Raw genomic sequence first — 15,795 nt, 5'->3', positions numbered from 1 at the left:
TACAGCGCAGTGTGTTCATTATCAGTGTATAGATACTCAGTATTATTATACAGCGCAGTGTGTTCATTATCAGTGTATAGATACTCAGTATTATTATACAGCGCAGTGTGTTCATTATCAGTGTATATAAACTCAGTATCATTATACAGCGTGTTCATTATCAGTGTATAGATACTCAGTATTATTATACAGTGCAGTGTGTTCATTATCAGTGTATAGATACTCAGTATTATTATACAGCGCAGTGTGTTCATTATCAGTGTATAGATACTCAGTATCATTATACAGTGCAGTGTGTTCATTATCAGTGTATAGATACTCAGTATTATTATACAGCGCAGTGTGTTCATTATCAGTGTATAGATACTCAGTATTATTATACAGTGCAGTGTGTTTATTATCAGTGTATAGATACTCAGTATTATTATACAGCGCAGTGTGTTCATTATCAGTGTATAGATACTCAGTATTATTATACAGCGCAGTGTGTTCATTATCAGTGTATAGATACTCAGTATTATTATACAGCGCAGTGTGTTCATTATCAGTGTATAGATACTCAGTATTATTATACAGCGCAGTGTGTTCATTATCAGTGTATAGATACTCAGTATTATTATACAGCGCAGTGTGTTCATTATCAGTGTATAGATACTCAGTATTATTATACAGCGCAGTGTGTTCATTATCAGTGTATATAAACTCAGTATCATTATACAGCGTGTTCATTATCAGTGTATAGATACTCAGTATTATTATACAGTGCAGTGTGTTCATTATCAGTGTATAGATACTCAGTATTATTATACAGCGCAGTGTGTTCATTATCAGTGTATAGATACTCAGTATCATTATACAGTGCAGTGTGTTCATTATCAGTGTATAGATACTCAGTATTATTATACAGCGCAGTGTGTTCATTATCAGTGTATAGATACTCAGTATTATTATACAGTGCAGTGTGTTTATTATCAGTGTATAGATACTCAGTATTATTATACAGCGCAGTGTGTTCATTATCAGTGTATAGATACTCAGTATTATTATACAGCGCAGTGTGTTCATTATCAGTGTATAGATACTCAGTATTATTATACAGCGCAGTGTGTTCATTATCAGTGTATAGATACTCAGTATTATTATACAGCGCAGTGTGTTCATTATCAGTGTATAGATACTCAGTATTATTATACAGCGCAGTGTGTTCATTATCAGTGTATATAAACTCAGTATCATTATACAGCGTGTTCATTATCAGTGTATAGATACTCAGTATTATTATACAGTGCAGTGTGTTCATTATCAGTGTATAGATACTCAGTATTATTATACAGCGCAGTGTGTTCATTATCAGTGTATAGATACTCAGTATTATTATACAGCGCAGTGTGTTCATTATCAGTGTATAGATACTCAGTATTATTATACAGCGCAGTGTGTTCATTATCAGTGTATAGATACTCAGTATCATTATACAGTGCAGTGTGTTCATTATCAGTGTATAGATACTCAGTATTATTATACAGCGCAGTGTGTTCATTATCAGTGTATAGATACTCAGCATTATTATACAGCGCAGTGTGTTCATTATCAGTGTATAGATACTCAGTATTATTATACAGCGCAGTGTGTTCATTATCAGTGTATAGATACTCAGTATTATTATACAGCGCAGTGTGTTCATTATCAGTGTATAGATACTCAGTATTATTATACAGCGCAGTGTGTTCATTATCAGTGTATAGATACTCAGTATTATTATACAGCGCAGTGTGTTCATTATCAGTGTATAGATACTCAGTATCATTATACAGCGCAGTATGTTCATTATCAGTGTATAGATACTCAGTATTATTATACAGCGCAGTGTGTTCATTATCAGTGTATAGATACTCAGCATTATTATACAGCGCAGTGTGTTCATTATCAGTGTATAGATACTCAGTATTATTATACAGCGCAGTGTGTTCATTATCAGTGTATAGATACTCAGTATTATTATACAGCGCAGTGTGTTCATTATCAGTGTATAGATACTCAGTATTATTATACAGCGCAGTGTGTTCATTATCAGTGTATAGATACTCAGTATTATTATACAGCGCAGTGTGTTCATTATCAGTGTATATAAACTCAGTATCATTATACAGCGTGTTCATTATAGTGTATAGATACTCAGTATTATTATACAGTGCAGTGTGTTCATTATCAGTGTATAGATACTCAGTATTATTATACAGCGCAGTGTGTTCATTATCAGTGTATAGATACTCAGTATCATTATACAGGGCAGTGTGTTCATTATCAGTGTATAGATACTCAGTGTTATTACACAGTCTGTTCATTATCAGTGTATAGATACTCAGTATTATTATACAGCGCAGCGTGTTCATTATCAGTGTATAGATACTCAGTATTATGATACAGCGCAGTGTGTTCATTATCAGTGTATAGATACTCAGTATCATTATACAGTGCAGTGTGTTTACTATCAGTGTATAGATACTCAGTATTATTATACAGCGCAGTGTGTTCATTATCAGTGTATAGATACTCAGTATTATTATACAGTGCAGTGTGTTTATTATCAGTGTATAGATACTCAGTATTATTATACAGCGCAGTGTGTTCATTATCAGTGTATAGATACTCAGTATTATTATACAGCGCAGTGTGTTCATTATCAGTGTATAGATACTCAGTATTATTATACAGTGCAGTGTGTTTATTATCAGTGTATAGATACTCAGTATTATTATACAGCGCAGTGTGTTCATTATCAGTGTATAGATACTCAGTATTATTATACAGCGCAGTGTGTTCATTATCAGTGTATAGATACTCAGTATTATTATACAGTGCAGTGTGTTTATTATCAGTGTATAGATACTCAGTATTATGATACAGCGCAGTGTGTTCATTATCAGTGTATAGATACGCAGTATTATTATACAGCGCAGTGTGTTCATTATCAGTGTATAGATACTCAGTATTATTATACAGCGCAGTGTGTTCATTATCAGTGTATAGATACTCAGTATCATTATACAGTGCAGTGTGTTCATTATCAGTGTATAGATACTCAGTATTATTATACAGCGCAGTGTGTTCATTATCAGTGTATAGATACTCAGTATTATTATACAGCGCAGTGTGTTCATTATCAGTGTATAGATACTCAGTATTATTATACAGCGCAGTGTGTTCATTATCAGTGTATAGATACTCAGTATTATTATACAGCGCAGTGTGTTCATTATCAGTGTATAGATACTCAGTATTATTATACAGTGCAGTGTGTTTATTATCAGTGTATAGATACTCAGTATTATGATACAGCGCAGTGTGTTCATTATCAGTGTATAGATACGCAGTATTATTATACAGCGCAGTGTGTTCATTATCAGTGTATAGATACTCAGTATTATTATACAGCGCAGTGTGTTCATTATCAGTGTATAGATACTCAGTATCATTATACAGCGCAGTGTGTTCATTATCAGTGTATAGATACTCAGTATTATTATACAGCGCAGTGTGTTCATTATCAGTGTATAGATACTCAGTATTATTATACAGCGCAGTGTGTTCATTATCAGTGTATAGATACTCAGTATTATTATACAGCGCAGTGTGTTCATTATCAGTGTATAGATACTCAGTATTATTATACAGCACAGTGTGTTCATTATCAGTGTATAGATACTCAGTATTATTATACAGTGCAGTGTGTTCATTATCAGTGTATAGATACTCAGTATTATTATACAGCGCAGTGTGTTCATTATCAGTGTATAGATACTCAGTATTATTATACAGCACAGTGTGTTCATTATCAGTGTATAGATACTCAGTATCATTATACAGTGCAGTGTGTTCATTATCAGTGTATAGATACTCAGTATTATTATACAGCGCAGTGTGTTCATTATCAGTGTATAGATACTCAGTATCATTATACAGCGCAGTGTGTTCATTATCAGTGTATAGATACTCGGTATCATTATACAGCGCAGTGGGTTCATTATCAGTGTATAGATACTCAGTATCATTATACAGCGCAGCGTGTTCATTATCAGTGTATAGATACTCAGTATTATTATACAGTGCAGTGTGTTCATTATCAGTGTATAGATACTCAGTATCATTATACAGCGCAGCGTGTTCATTATCAGTGTATAGATACTCAGTATTATTATACAGCGCAGTGTGTTCATTATCAGTGTATAGATACTCAGTATCATTATACAGCGCAACGTGTTCATTATCAGTGTATAGATACTCTGTATTATTATACAGTGCAGTGTGTTCATTATCAGTGTATAGATACTCAGTATTATTATACAGGGCAGTGTGTTCATTATCAGTGTATAGATACTCAGTATCATTATACAGCGCAGTGTGTTCATTATCAGTGTATAGATACTCAGTATCATTATACAGCGCAGTGTGTTCATTATCAGTGTATAGATACTCAGTATTATTATACAGTGCAGTGTGTTCATTATCAGTGTATAGATACTCAGTATCATTATACAGCGCAGTGTGTTCATTATCAGTGTATAGATACTCAGTATTATTATACAGCGGCGCAGTGTGTTCATTATCAGTGTATAGATACTCAGTATTATTATACAGCGCAGTGTGTTCATTATCAGTGTATAGATACTCAGTATTATTATACAGCGGCGCAGTGTGTTCATTATCAGTGTATAGATACTCAGTATTATTATACAGTGCAGTGTGTTCATTATCAGTGTATAGATACTCAGTATCATTATACAGCGCAGTGTGTTCATTATCAGTGTATAGATACTCAGTATTATTATACAGCGCAGTGTGTTCATTATCAGTGTATAGATACTCAGTATCATTATACAGCGCAGTGTGTTCATTATCAGTGTATAGATACTCAGTATTATTATACAGTGCAGTGTGTTCATTATCAGTGTATAGATACTCAGTATTATTATACAGCGCAGTGTGTTCATTATCAGTTTATAGATACTCAGTATTATTATACAGTGCAGTGTGTTCATTATCAGTGTATAGATACTCAGTATTATTATACAGCGCAGTGTGTTCATTATCAGTGTATAGATACTCAGTATTATTATACAGCGCAGTGTGTTCATTATCAGTGTATAGATACTCAGTATTATTATACAGCGGCGCAGTGTGTTCATTATCAGTGTATAGATACTCAGTATTATTATACAGTGCAGTGTGTTCATTATCAGTGTATAGATACTCAGTATCATTATACAGCGCAGTGTGTTCATTATCAGTGTATAGATACTCAGTATTATTATACAGCGCAGTGTGTTCATTATCAGTGTATAGATACTCAGTATCATTATACAGCGCAGTGTGTTCATTATCAGTGTATAGATACTCAGTATTATTATACAGTGCAGTGTGTTCATTATCAGTGTATAGATACTCAGTATCATTATACAGCGCAGTGTGTTCATTATCAGTGTATAGATACTCAGTATCATTATACAGCGCAGTGTGTTCATTATCAGTGTATAGATACTCAGTATTATTATACAGCGCAGTGTGTTCATTATCAGTGTATAGATACTCAGTATTATTATACAGTGCAGTGTGTTCATTATCAGTGTATAGATACTCAGTATCATTATACAGCGCAGTGTGTTCATTATCAGTGTATAGATACTCAGTATCATTATACAGCGCAGTGTGTTCATTATCAGTGTATAGATACTCAGTATTATTATACAGTGCAGTGTGTTCATTATCGGTGTATAGATACTCAGTATTATTATACAGCGCAGTGTGTTCATTATCAGTGTATAGATACTCAGTATTATTATACAGCGCAGTGTGTTCATTATCAGTGTATAGATACTCAGTATCATTATACAGCGCAGTGTGTTCATTATCAGTGTATAGATACTCAGTATTATTATACAGCGCAGTGTGTTCATTATCAGTGTATAGATACTCAGTATCATTATACAGCGCAGTGTGTTCATTATCAGTGTATAGATACTCAGTATCATTATACAGCGCAGTGTGTTCATTATCAGTGTATAGATACTCAGTATCATTATACAGCGCAGTGTGTTCATTATCAGTGTATAGATACTCAGTACTATTATACAGCGCAGCGTGTTCATTATCAGTGTATAGATACTCAGTATTATTATACAGTGCAGTGTGTTCATTATCAGTGTATAGATACTCAGTATCATTATACAGCGCAGTGTGTTCATTATCAGTGTATAGATACTCAGTATCATTATACAGCGCAGTGTGTTCATTATCAGTGTTATCAGTATCATTAATATTGTAAAGTGCTGCAGGATAAGTTAGCGCTATATAAATACCAATATTTATCATTATACAGTACATACATTAATATTAGTATATTTCTCCTGATAAGAAAGTTTGGGGTTCTCACCTTGATGGTCTTTGTCTGTAATTTCAGTCCATTCAGGGTGTTTATGGCTTTGTCCGCATCATTGGGGTCCACATAATTTACAAAACCGTATCCCAAACTCTGACCTGGGGAAGACAATTGGGAAGCTAGTATTGTTTAATTATTGATTCGAGTTATAAAAGAGCCAAGAGAAAACATTTACCCAACAACAAAGCACAGAGTTATCTGCCCTGCCCACCGGCCCCTAATTGTGGGTTAGTTCTGTTTCTTCTCTCTTACTTTGTTACAGCTTGGGTGAGTTTTGAGAATAATCAGTTGGAGGCCACCCTGTGCGTTGGCTTTCTTTGGATACAATATCTGGGTCCAGTGTGGTAGGTAGGTGACCACTGACCAGTTTTAGAACTCATGGTTTGATAACGGTTCATAATAAAGCTGTGATCTATGCCCTTAACCCACATGCAATTTTCTATAGTTTCTTGTGCCAAGGTATTGGGGGAAGAAGGTTATGGACCCAAGCTGTCACGTTCAAGCGTTATTTACTGTTCAGAGAGTCATTGACCACCTGGCTATACCTGCAGAACAACATATCAAATATGGAAAATCATCTCCAACTCGGACTACGTTTGGGAGTTTTAACCCACCACAACTCACTGTTTAGTAAATAAAACCTTGCTATAACTCTGCCCTGACCTTCATGCCCAGTCTTCCTTTCCTTGCCCCATCTGTGCTGCATGCAGGGAATATTAAACAATTGTTGTACCTGTAATCTTGTCTCTGACCAACTTGCAGGACTCAATATCTCCAATGCTGCCAAACAGGCTCTTGAATTCCTCCTGGGTCATGTTCTGTGGCAGGTAGTTAACAATCAGGTTAGTTTTGCTGTCATCAGCTGCTCCGTTGGTTCCGTTCAATATCCCGGCACTGCCTGGCCCATTACTGGCCTGGGTCTCCATGGTGCTAATTATCTGCTGGAGGGAAGAGGAGAGGGAAACACAATGAATGTCAGGTCTCACCAACATATTTCCATCACATTCTTATGACGTCCTTATTTTGGCCAAAATCCCTCTGCCCCTCTTTTCTATCCTTATCTCCCTCTTTTCTAGCAGCTCCATATTGTTGGTGTGTCTGAGTGTATAATGGAGCTCCACAGCAATAATACTCCCAGTAATGTGTCTGAGTGTATAACAGAGCTCCACAGCAATAATACTCCCAGTAATGTGTCTGAGTGTATAACAGAGCTCCACAGCAATAATACTCCCAGTAATGTGTCTGAGTGTATAACAGAGCTCCACAGCAATAATACTCCCAGTAATGTGTCTGAGTGTATAACAGAGCTCCACAGCAATAATACTCCCAGTAATGTGTCTGAGTGTATAACAGAGCTCCACAGCAATAATACTCCCAGTAATGTGTCTGAGTGTATAACAGAGCTCCACAGCAATAATACTCCCAGTAATGTGTCTGAGTGTATAACAGAGCTCCACAGCAATAATACTCCCAGTAATGTGTCTGAGTGTATAACAGAGCTCCACAGCAATAATACTCCCAGTAATGTGTCTGAGTGTATAGCAGAGCTCCACAGCAATAATACTCCCAGTAATGTGTCTGAGTGAATAACAGAGCTCCACAGCAATAATACTCCCAGTAATGTGTCTGAGTGTATAACAGAGCTCCACAGTAATAATACTCCCAGTAATGTGTCTGAGTGTATAGCAGAGCTCCACAGCAATAATACTCCCAGTAATGTGTCTGTGTGTATAACAGAGCTCCACAGCAATCATGCTCCCAGTAATGTGTCTGAGTGTATAACAAAGCTCCACAGCAATCATACTCCCAGTAACGTGTCTGAGTGTATAACAGAGCTCCACAGCAATAATACTCCCAGTAATGTGTCTGAGTGTATAGCAGAGCTCCACAGCAATAATACTCCCAGTAATGTGTCTGAGTGTATAACAGAGCTCCACAGCAATAATACTCCCAGTAATGTGTCTGAGTGTATAACAAAACTCCACAGCAATAATACTCCCAGTAATGTGCCTGAGTGTATAACAGAGCTCCACAGCAATAATACTCCCAGTAATGTGTCTGAGTGTGTAACAGAGCTCCACAGCAATAATACTCCCAGTAATGTGTCTGAGTGTATAACAGAGCTCTACAGCAATAATACTCCCAGTAATGTGTCTGAGTGTATAACAGAGCTCCACGGCAATAATACTCCCAGTAATGTGCCTGAGTGTATAACAGAGCTCCACAGCAATAATACTCCCAGTAATGTGCCTGAGTGTATAACAGAGCTCCACAGCAATAATACTCCCAGTAAGGTGTCTGAGTGTATAACAGAGCTCCACAGCAATAATACTCCCAGTAATGTGTCTGTGTGTATAACAGAGCTCCACAGCAATAATACTCCCAGTAATGTGCCTGAGTGTATAACAGAACTCCACAGCAATAATACTCCCAGTAATGTGTCTGAGTGTATAACAGAACTCCACAGCAATAATACTCCCAGTAATGTGCCTGAGTGTATAACAGAGCTCCACAGCAATAATACTCCCAGTAATGTGCCTGAGTGTATAACAGAGCTCCACAGCAATAATACTCCCAGTAATGTGCCTGAGTGTATAACAGAGCTCCACAGCAATAATACTCCCAGTAAGGTGTCTGAGTGTATAACAGAGCTCCACGGCAATAATACTCCCAGTAATGTGCCTGAGTGTATAACAGAGCTCCACAGCAATAATACTCCCAGTAATGTGTCTGAGTGTATAACAGAGCTCCACAGCAATAATACTCCCAGTAATGTGTCTGAGTGTGTAACAGAGCTCCACAGCAATAATACTCCCAGTAATGTGCCTAAGTGTATCACAGAGCTCCACGGCAATCATACTCCCAGTAATGTGTCTGAGTGTATAACAGAGCTCCACAGCAATAATACTCCCAGTAATGTGTCTGAGTGTATAACAGAGCCCCACAGCAATGATACTCCCAGTATTGTGTCTGAGTGTATAACAGAGCTCCACAGTAATAATACTCCCAGTAATGTGTCTGAGTGTATAACAGAGCTCCACAGCAATAATACTCCCAGTAATGTGTCTGAGTGTATAACAGAGCTCCACAGCAATAATACTCCCAGTAATGTGTCTGAGTGTATAACAGAGCTCCACAGCAATAATACTCCCAGTAATGTGTCTGAGTGTATAACAGAGCTCCACAGCAATAATACTCCCAGTAATGTGCCTGAGTGTATAACAGAGCTCCACAGCAATAATACTCCCAGTAAGGTGTCTGAGTGTATAACAGAGCTCCACGGCAATAATACTCCCAGTAATGTGCCTGAGTGTATAACAGAGCTCCACAGCAATAATACTCCCAGTAATGTGTCTGAGTGTATAACAGAGCTCCACAGCAATAATACTCCCAGTAATGTGTCTGAGTGTGTAACAGAGCTCCACAGCAATAATACTCCCAGTAATGTGCCTAAGTGTATCACAGAGCTCCACGGCAATCATACTCCCAGTAATGTGTCTGAGTGTATAACAGAGCTCCACAGCAATAATACTCCCAGTAATGTGTCTGAGTGTATAACAGAGCCCCACAGCAATGATACTCCCAGTATTGTGTCTGAGTGTATAACAGAGCTCCACAGTAATAATACTCCCAGTAATGTGTCTGAGTGTATAACAGAGCTCCACAGCAATAATACTCCCAGTAATGTGTCTGAGTGTATAACAGAGCTCCACAGCAATAATACTCCCAGTAATGTGTCTGAGTGTATAACAGAGCTCCACAGCAATAATACTCCCAGTAATGTGTCTGAGTGTATAACAGAGCTCCACAGCAATAATACTCCCAGTAATGTGTCTGAGTGTATAACGGAGCTCAACAGCAATAATACTCCCAGTAATGTGACTGAGTGTATAACAGAGCTCCACAGCAATAATACTCCCAGTAATGTGTCTGAGTATAACAGAGCTCCACAGCAATAATACTCCCAGTAATGTGTCTGAGTGTATAACGGAGCTCAACAGCAATAATACTCCCAGTAATGTGACTGAGTGTATAACAGAGCTCCACAGCAATAATACTCCCAGTAATGTGCCTTTAAACTACAATAAATGTGTTTAGAAATCAGTCTGTGTAAATAAGACACACTGTTCTTGTTCCAAATTACATTTTAGTTACATAAACTTTTATTAGCAAGTAGCCTAAAATATCTCAGAACAGCCCCGCCCCTGGTCGCAGTCCCACTCACTTTCTTCATTTGACATGTTTCGTTTGGAGGTATGCATTAATATTTGACAACCTAAATGTGAGAACATCCATATTTGATCAAATAAACGTGACATGTTGGAAGTGTGCCTAACATGCCTACTTGTATATTATCTTCTTGTATTACCAACCTCGGCTTTATAGAGCAATGTCTTAACGACAGATAATTCTGCGAATCGATACAACACATTTTACTGTTCTTTCACGAGAGCAACAAATGTTGAGATTGCCTAACGTAACCTGTTTAAACTAATGTACCACTGTTCGAATTCAGATTGTGTTTTTTTTCTATGCTTTTCTTGAAAAAAAAAAAAAAAATAGTGCTGTTTATTCTGCCACATTTTCAAATGCTAAACTGTTATATTAAAGCTTGCAGTTGCTGTTGTGGCCCTGCAGGCCTACTGTCACTTCATGCACAATAAAATAAAGAATAAAAAAATAAATAAAAAAATAAAAATAAACGTGACATTAACAGTTGACTAAAAGCATTTGATGGCATCAGAATTCCTGGTCTACTTATGTCCCAAACCTTTTAGTCATGCTATATTTATATAATAATCCATTGGGTTTTCCAGAAAAAAACGAAATGATGCATAATTAGTGAATCTCTGTATGACACCAACCTAAATACCTGCAAAATGGCTTGGAAGACCTCTGGCATCATTCATAACGATGATTTAATATTAATTCAGGATTATAACATGAGATTAAGAGTAGTGATCTATAAATAAAAATCTAATACTGTAAATCTCTTGTTACCGATCCAAATTAGTTAAGACAATAATTGCAGCATTTTTGGGCACGGAAATCTAGCTTCCCATGCTGACTGCGTTACAATATGTAGAGAATTTTTTTTAAAGAACTTAAAGGGGCCCAGGTGAGGCCTAAGCCAACAGAAACCAAATAAAAGAGTTACTTGCACACTATCCCAAATCCCTATGCACATTTAAATAACTAAAGGTTTTTATTATCACTCCAATGGCCATTTAAGTGTAAGCTCACCTGCCACGTCAAGGCAATCCTCTTAGGCGAGTCCTACACTAACAATTCACCTTGCTTCTTTCAGCTTCAGGTAAAAAAAGAGGTTTGCTTTGACGTGGCAGGTGAGCGTATACTTAAATTTCCTTTGGAGTGATAATAAAAAGTGTGCAAGTAAGTGTGCAAGTAACTCTTTTCTTTGCTATTTTTCCCATAGATTGGGGCTGATGTGTACTCTAGTCATTTCTGCCGCCCAGAAGTAGTGGGAGTTTTAGTGCAAGACCTAAACTAATAGAGCCTACTGTAGCAGTTGTTATGATGCCAGGAGTACTCTGAGGCAAACAGTTTAGCAAAGTTTGCCCTCTTACCTGGGTCACGCCACGCTCCCAGTCTCCTCTCCTGCTTGGTGATGTACTTCCAGCCGAAAGCCAATCCAGTCGTCATCCAGTGGAAGAAAGCATCAGCTGACCACTCAAAGCCAATGAATGGCACACTGGGAGTGCAAATTTGCACAAAATGTATATTAGCCAGTCCAGAACTCTTGTACCGAGCTGGCTAATGATGCCTTACGATGCTGCTAACAAGCAGCCAAAGGGTTAAACTTGGTATGCTGCACAGACTCCAAGCACTAAGATCGCTTCAAATCACTGAAGTGGTCATGGTGTCTGGAATAGCCCTTTAAGGAAACACACAAAGTCCTTCATTACTACAGAATTTTTCTGATTTAAATCTGACGTAAGGGAAACGAAGAAATCGGTATGAAATCTCTACAAAAAGTAACAATAGTGTTCACCATCTGGTTAAAAAGTTAAAAATAATTATAATGACTAGAATATATTTCTGGAAGAGAGATGTTTTATTGACGACACTGTCAGCCACGCTGGTAATATTTGGATCAATATTAAAATCAATATAAAGAGTATGTCCATCTCTGTAAAAATAGTGATGTGTAACTTTCAGTAAATTGTCAATATCATACACTTATGAGATCAAGTTACAAAGAGGTTTATAATTTCCATTAGGAAACTGATACAAGCCCCAACTAAACTACTTACTAAATCCAATTGGAATCTTTGGAATTTCCAACCATGGATCTGTTGGTGTATGTAAAAGTCAGGACATTTTATAATTGTTAAAGCTGGCATCCTTAAAGGGAAACTCCAGTGCCAGGAAAACAATCCGTTTTCCTGGCACTGCAGGTTCCCTCTCCCTCTCCCTCCCACCCCCAATCCCCAGTTGCTGAAGGGGTGAAAACCCTTCAGTCACTTACCTGAGGCAGCGACGACGTCCCTCGTCGCTGCCTCCTCCTCCGCGCCGCTCCTCCTACTGACTCTGTTGGCCGGTGGGCGAGACTGATCCCGCCCACCGGCCTGGGAGACCTAATGCGCATACGCGGCATTGCCGCGCATGCGCATTAGCGCTCCCCATAGGAAAGCATTGAAAAAGATTTTCAATGCTTTCCTATGGCGAATTGAGCGATGCTGGAGGTCCTCACACAGCGTGAGGACTTCCAGCGACGCTCTAGCAAAAAAAATCTTTGCTAGAAATCAGGAAGTTCACTAGAGGTGGAGTTAACCCTGCAAGGTAATTATTGCAGTTTATAAAAAACTGCAATAATTACACTTGCAGGGTTAGGAGTAGTGGGAGTTGGCACCCAGACCACTCCAATGGGCAGAAGTGGTCTGGGTGCCTACAGTGCCCCTTTAAAGGATCACTCCAAACACCTTAGCTTGCTGAATTGCTTTATGTGTGAAAACTGTGCCCTCATGTTCCATTTACAAATGGTGCAAGGTTAAATAGAAATTGACACCTTTAAAAATTAACCTTGTTACACACTCCAGGCTGCCAATCAGGCAACAGTTCATGTTACTTCCTGGTTTGGTTAGCTCAGTGGAGCTAAACTCAAGAGTCAGCAATTGCCCAGAACACCTGCCTTGCAAAGACTCCTCATTAAGCGGCATTGGGAGGTCTGTGATTGGACAGTCACAGAACGTCTGGGCGGGGTTAGAAGAGGAGGGCTTGGAAATGCTGCAGACAAGAGCTCTACAGTTTTTGCAAGCTAGTTTTAGATCGTTCCTAATGAAAATGAACAACACATAATTACATATATGCATTTTTTCATTGGGGTAAATCTACTAAATAATGATTTTAATTTGTTTATTTAATTTATTTATTTTAAATTTGAGAAGGGAGTGTCTAACAGAAGCTAACGTTAAAATCAGAATGAGAGCAAAGTGACTTAATTTTAAAATGTAATATTCCTGTGCGTGGCTCCTTTTTACTTCATAGTGATTCATACAGGTTTCCCCCAGTCATCGTCATACATTGTCACCCTCTCGCAGTGAATGACATATTTATGTACTGGACACCTTAATTAGGTCTCCTGTACCAATATCCTTTGTGAACCATGATCTCTGTGCACGGTAGCAATAAGAGAATCTCTGCTCCTTATTGACTTGGGAGAATGCAGATATAAGAATTAATTGATGAGGTAGAAGACTCTGAGTCACAGTGAAAAAAGTGCATTATAACTCTAGGTGCTAAAATAATTCACAGGGGAGTTGTTGCATGGAATCGCCCTCCAGTATAGATAGTAATGGCTAGCACAGTAAATGATTTCACGAATGCTTAGCAAATACCTGACTAGATGGACCAACGTATTCACATATACCCTTATAGTCCATGTTAGTGCTGTGACTGGGTAGGTTAAGGCAGTAGGTATTGGAGATGTCTGCAGGTTTAGTGACACTCCAATGACACTCAGGGGGAGAACATCCAATAACCATTCCCCACTTTTAAGCCTCACTAGGCCGTTCGTAATAAACAGTAAAACTATGTTTTGTATTGGGTATTCTCAAACCAACCAATTAGAATCCAAACAAAGGAAATATTCTACAAATAAATGTATAAACACATGTGAATGTAAATCTGTCTGTCTATCTATCATCCTGTCTGTCTGACTGGCTGTCTAGCTACCTATCCAGCTATAGGATATTAAGTACCGGTAACTAAATCCCAATAATAAAGATTAATCATTTTATCTACATTAGTGGGTTTGTGAATGTTCGGGTTATTGCTGTTCAGTTAAGATGTTGTTTAATTCAATAAAATGTCTGCTCTATAAGGGAATCTGTGTGCCTGGACTTTCATTATTTGGGAGTATTTTAGGGGGTTTGCCATCCCCTGAGCCTGGACTACCAGTGTATTACCTGATAGGATGTGTGCAGTCCCTATTGGAAACATATTTGGTAACTCATTATAGGGTCCTGCGAATACCCTAACCTGCAGTAAGTCTTAGAAGGCTGATTACGCCCATAACGTGATCTCCTAAGAACAGTCAATAGGTTAGACTCTGCTAAAACTGGGGCAGCCCAGGCCTCTGAATTGTATAATGCATTGCCATATAATGTCAAATAATGCATTTATTTTATTTAACTTTATGATTTTTTTTTATATAAGCATTAGTTCTGGCCTAGTTTGAGTTTTGTACATGTGTACAACACTGTGAAATATGTTGGGGCATTACAAATGAATATCGTGAGTGTGTCCTTGTTATATATGTATGACAGAAAGTGTCAGCCTTCGCAGCGTGACGTATAGGATCTGCAAGTTTGCATTACAACGGGCAGAACTTGCTGCCATTTTGTCCTTATTCTGCAGTGAGCGAGAGTCTATTTTTAAGCCTCCATGCTGCTTTAGAATTAAGTCTTACGTTAAAGTAAAGCACAGTATTTATGTTCTTATAATTACACCAATATAAATAATTAGATTAATGTAAGATATTAAACAATGAACCAATCAGTAAAAGGCAATTAGCATAATTGAACCAATTAGTAGGCCAGTCTTTTCTTGTTGCACCATGAGGACGAGTGGAGGTGGGGGTAGGGAAACTTCCTGTTAATGTATGAGTACGCAAAATATACTGGAAACTAAAATACATAAGTTTTTTTATTCACTATAGTCAAGGCCCAGAATTGCTCTCAAAACCAGCTCAAGAAAGGGACATGGAATATGTAAAGATATGTTTGTTTTTTTTAGGCCCGGCTCAGCTTGTGTCTTATACCCAGCAGCATGTCCCAATTTGGGGTAATTCAGACCATGGCGGAGAAAATCCCTGTGGTCCCACAGGGGATCAATCA

At 37.8% G+C, this 15,795-nt stretch overlaps 1 protein-coding gene across 15 annotated transcripts in view; it reads right to left on the bottom strand.

The window, feature by feature from the left end:
* ELAVL3 (ELAV like RNA binding protein 3) overlaps positions 1 to 15,795 on the bottom strand; it is a 60,668-nt gene that overhangs the window by 24,768 nt on the left and 20,105 nt on the right. For 9 of the 15 annotated variants that reach the window (XM_063449528.1, XM_063449532.1, XM_063449534.1 and 6 more), the window contains exons 2-3: positions 7,170 to 7,377; positions 6,431 to 6,555 (exon numbers count right to left, since the gene is read on the bottom strand). In XM_063449528.1, coding sequence (XP_063305598.1) covers positions 6,431 to 6,555; positions 7,170 to 7,377 — 333 coding nt within the window. The remainder of the gene's footprint in view (positions 1 to 6,430; positions 6,556 to 7,169; positions 7,378 to 15,795) is intronic. The other 6 variants (XM_063449530.1, XM_063449535.1, XM_063449539.1 and 3 more) reach the window with 2 other exon arrangements.

This window comes from Pelobates fuscus, chromosome 3 (genome assembly GCF_036172605.1).
Source record: "Pelobates fuscus isolate aPelFus1 chromosome 3, aPelFus1.pri, whole genome shotgun sequence".
In the NCBI taxonomy this organism is placed as follows: Eukaryota; Metazoa; Chordata; class Amphibia; order Anura; family Pelobatidae; genus Pelobates; species Pelobates fuscus.
The sequence above is the reverse complement of the archived record's forward strand: the minus strand, read 5'-3'. Positions and strand labels throughout refer to the sequence as shown.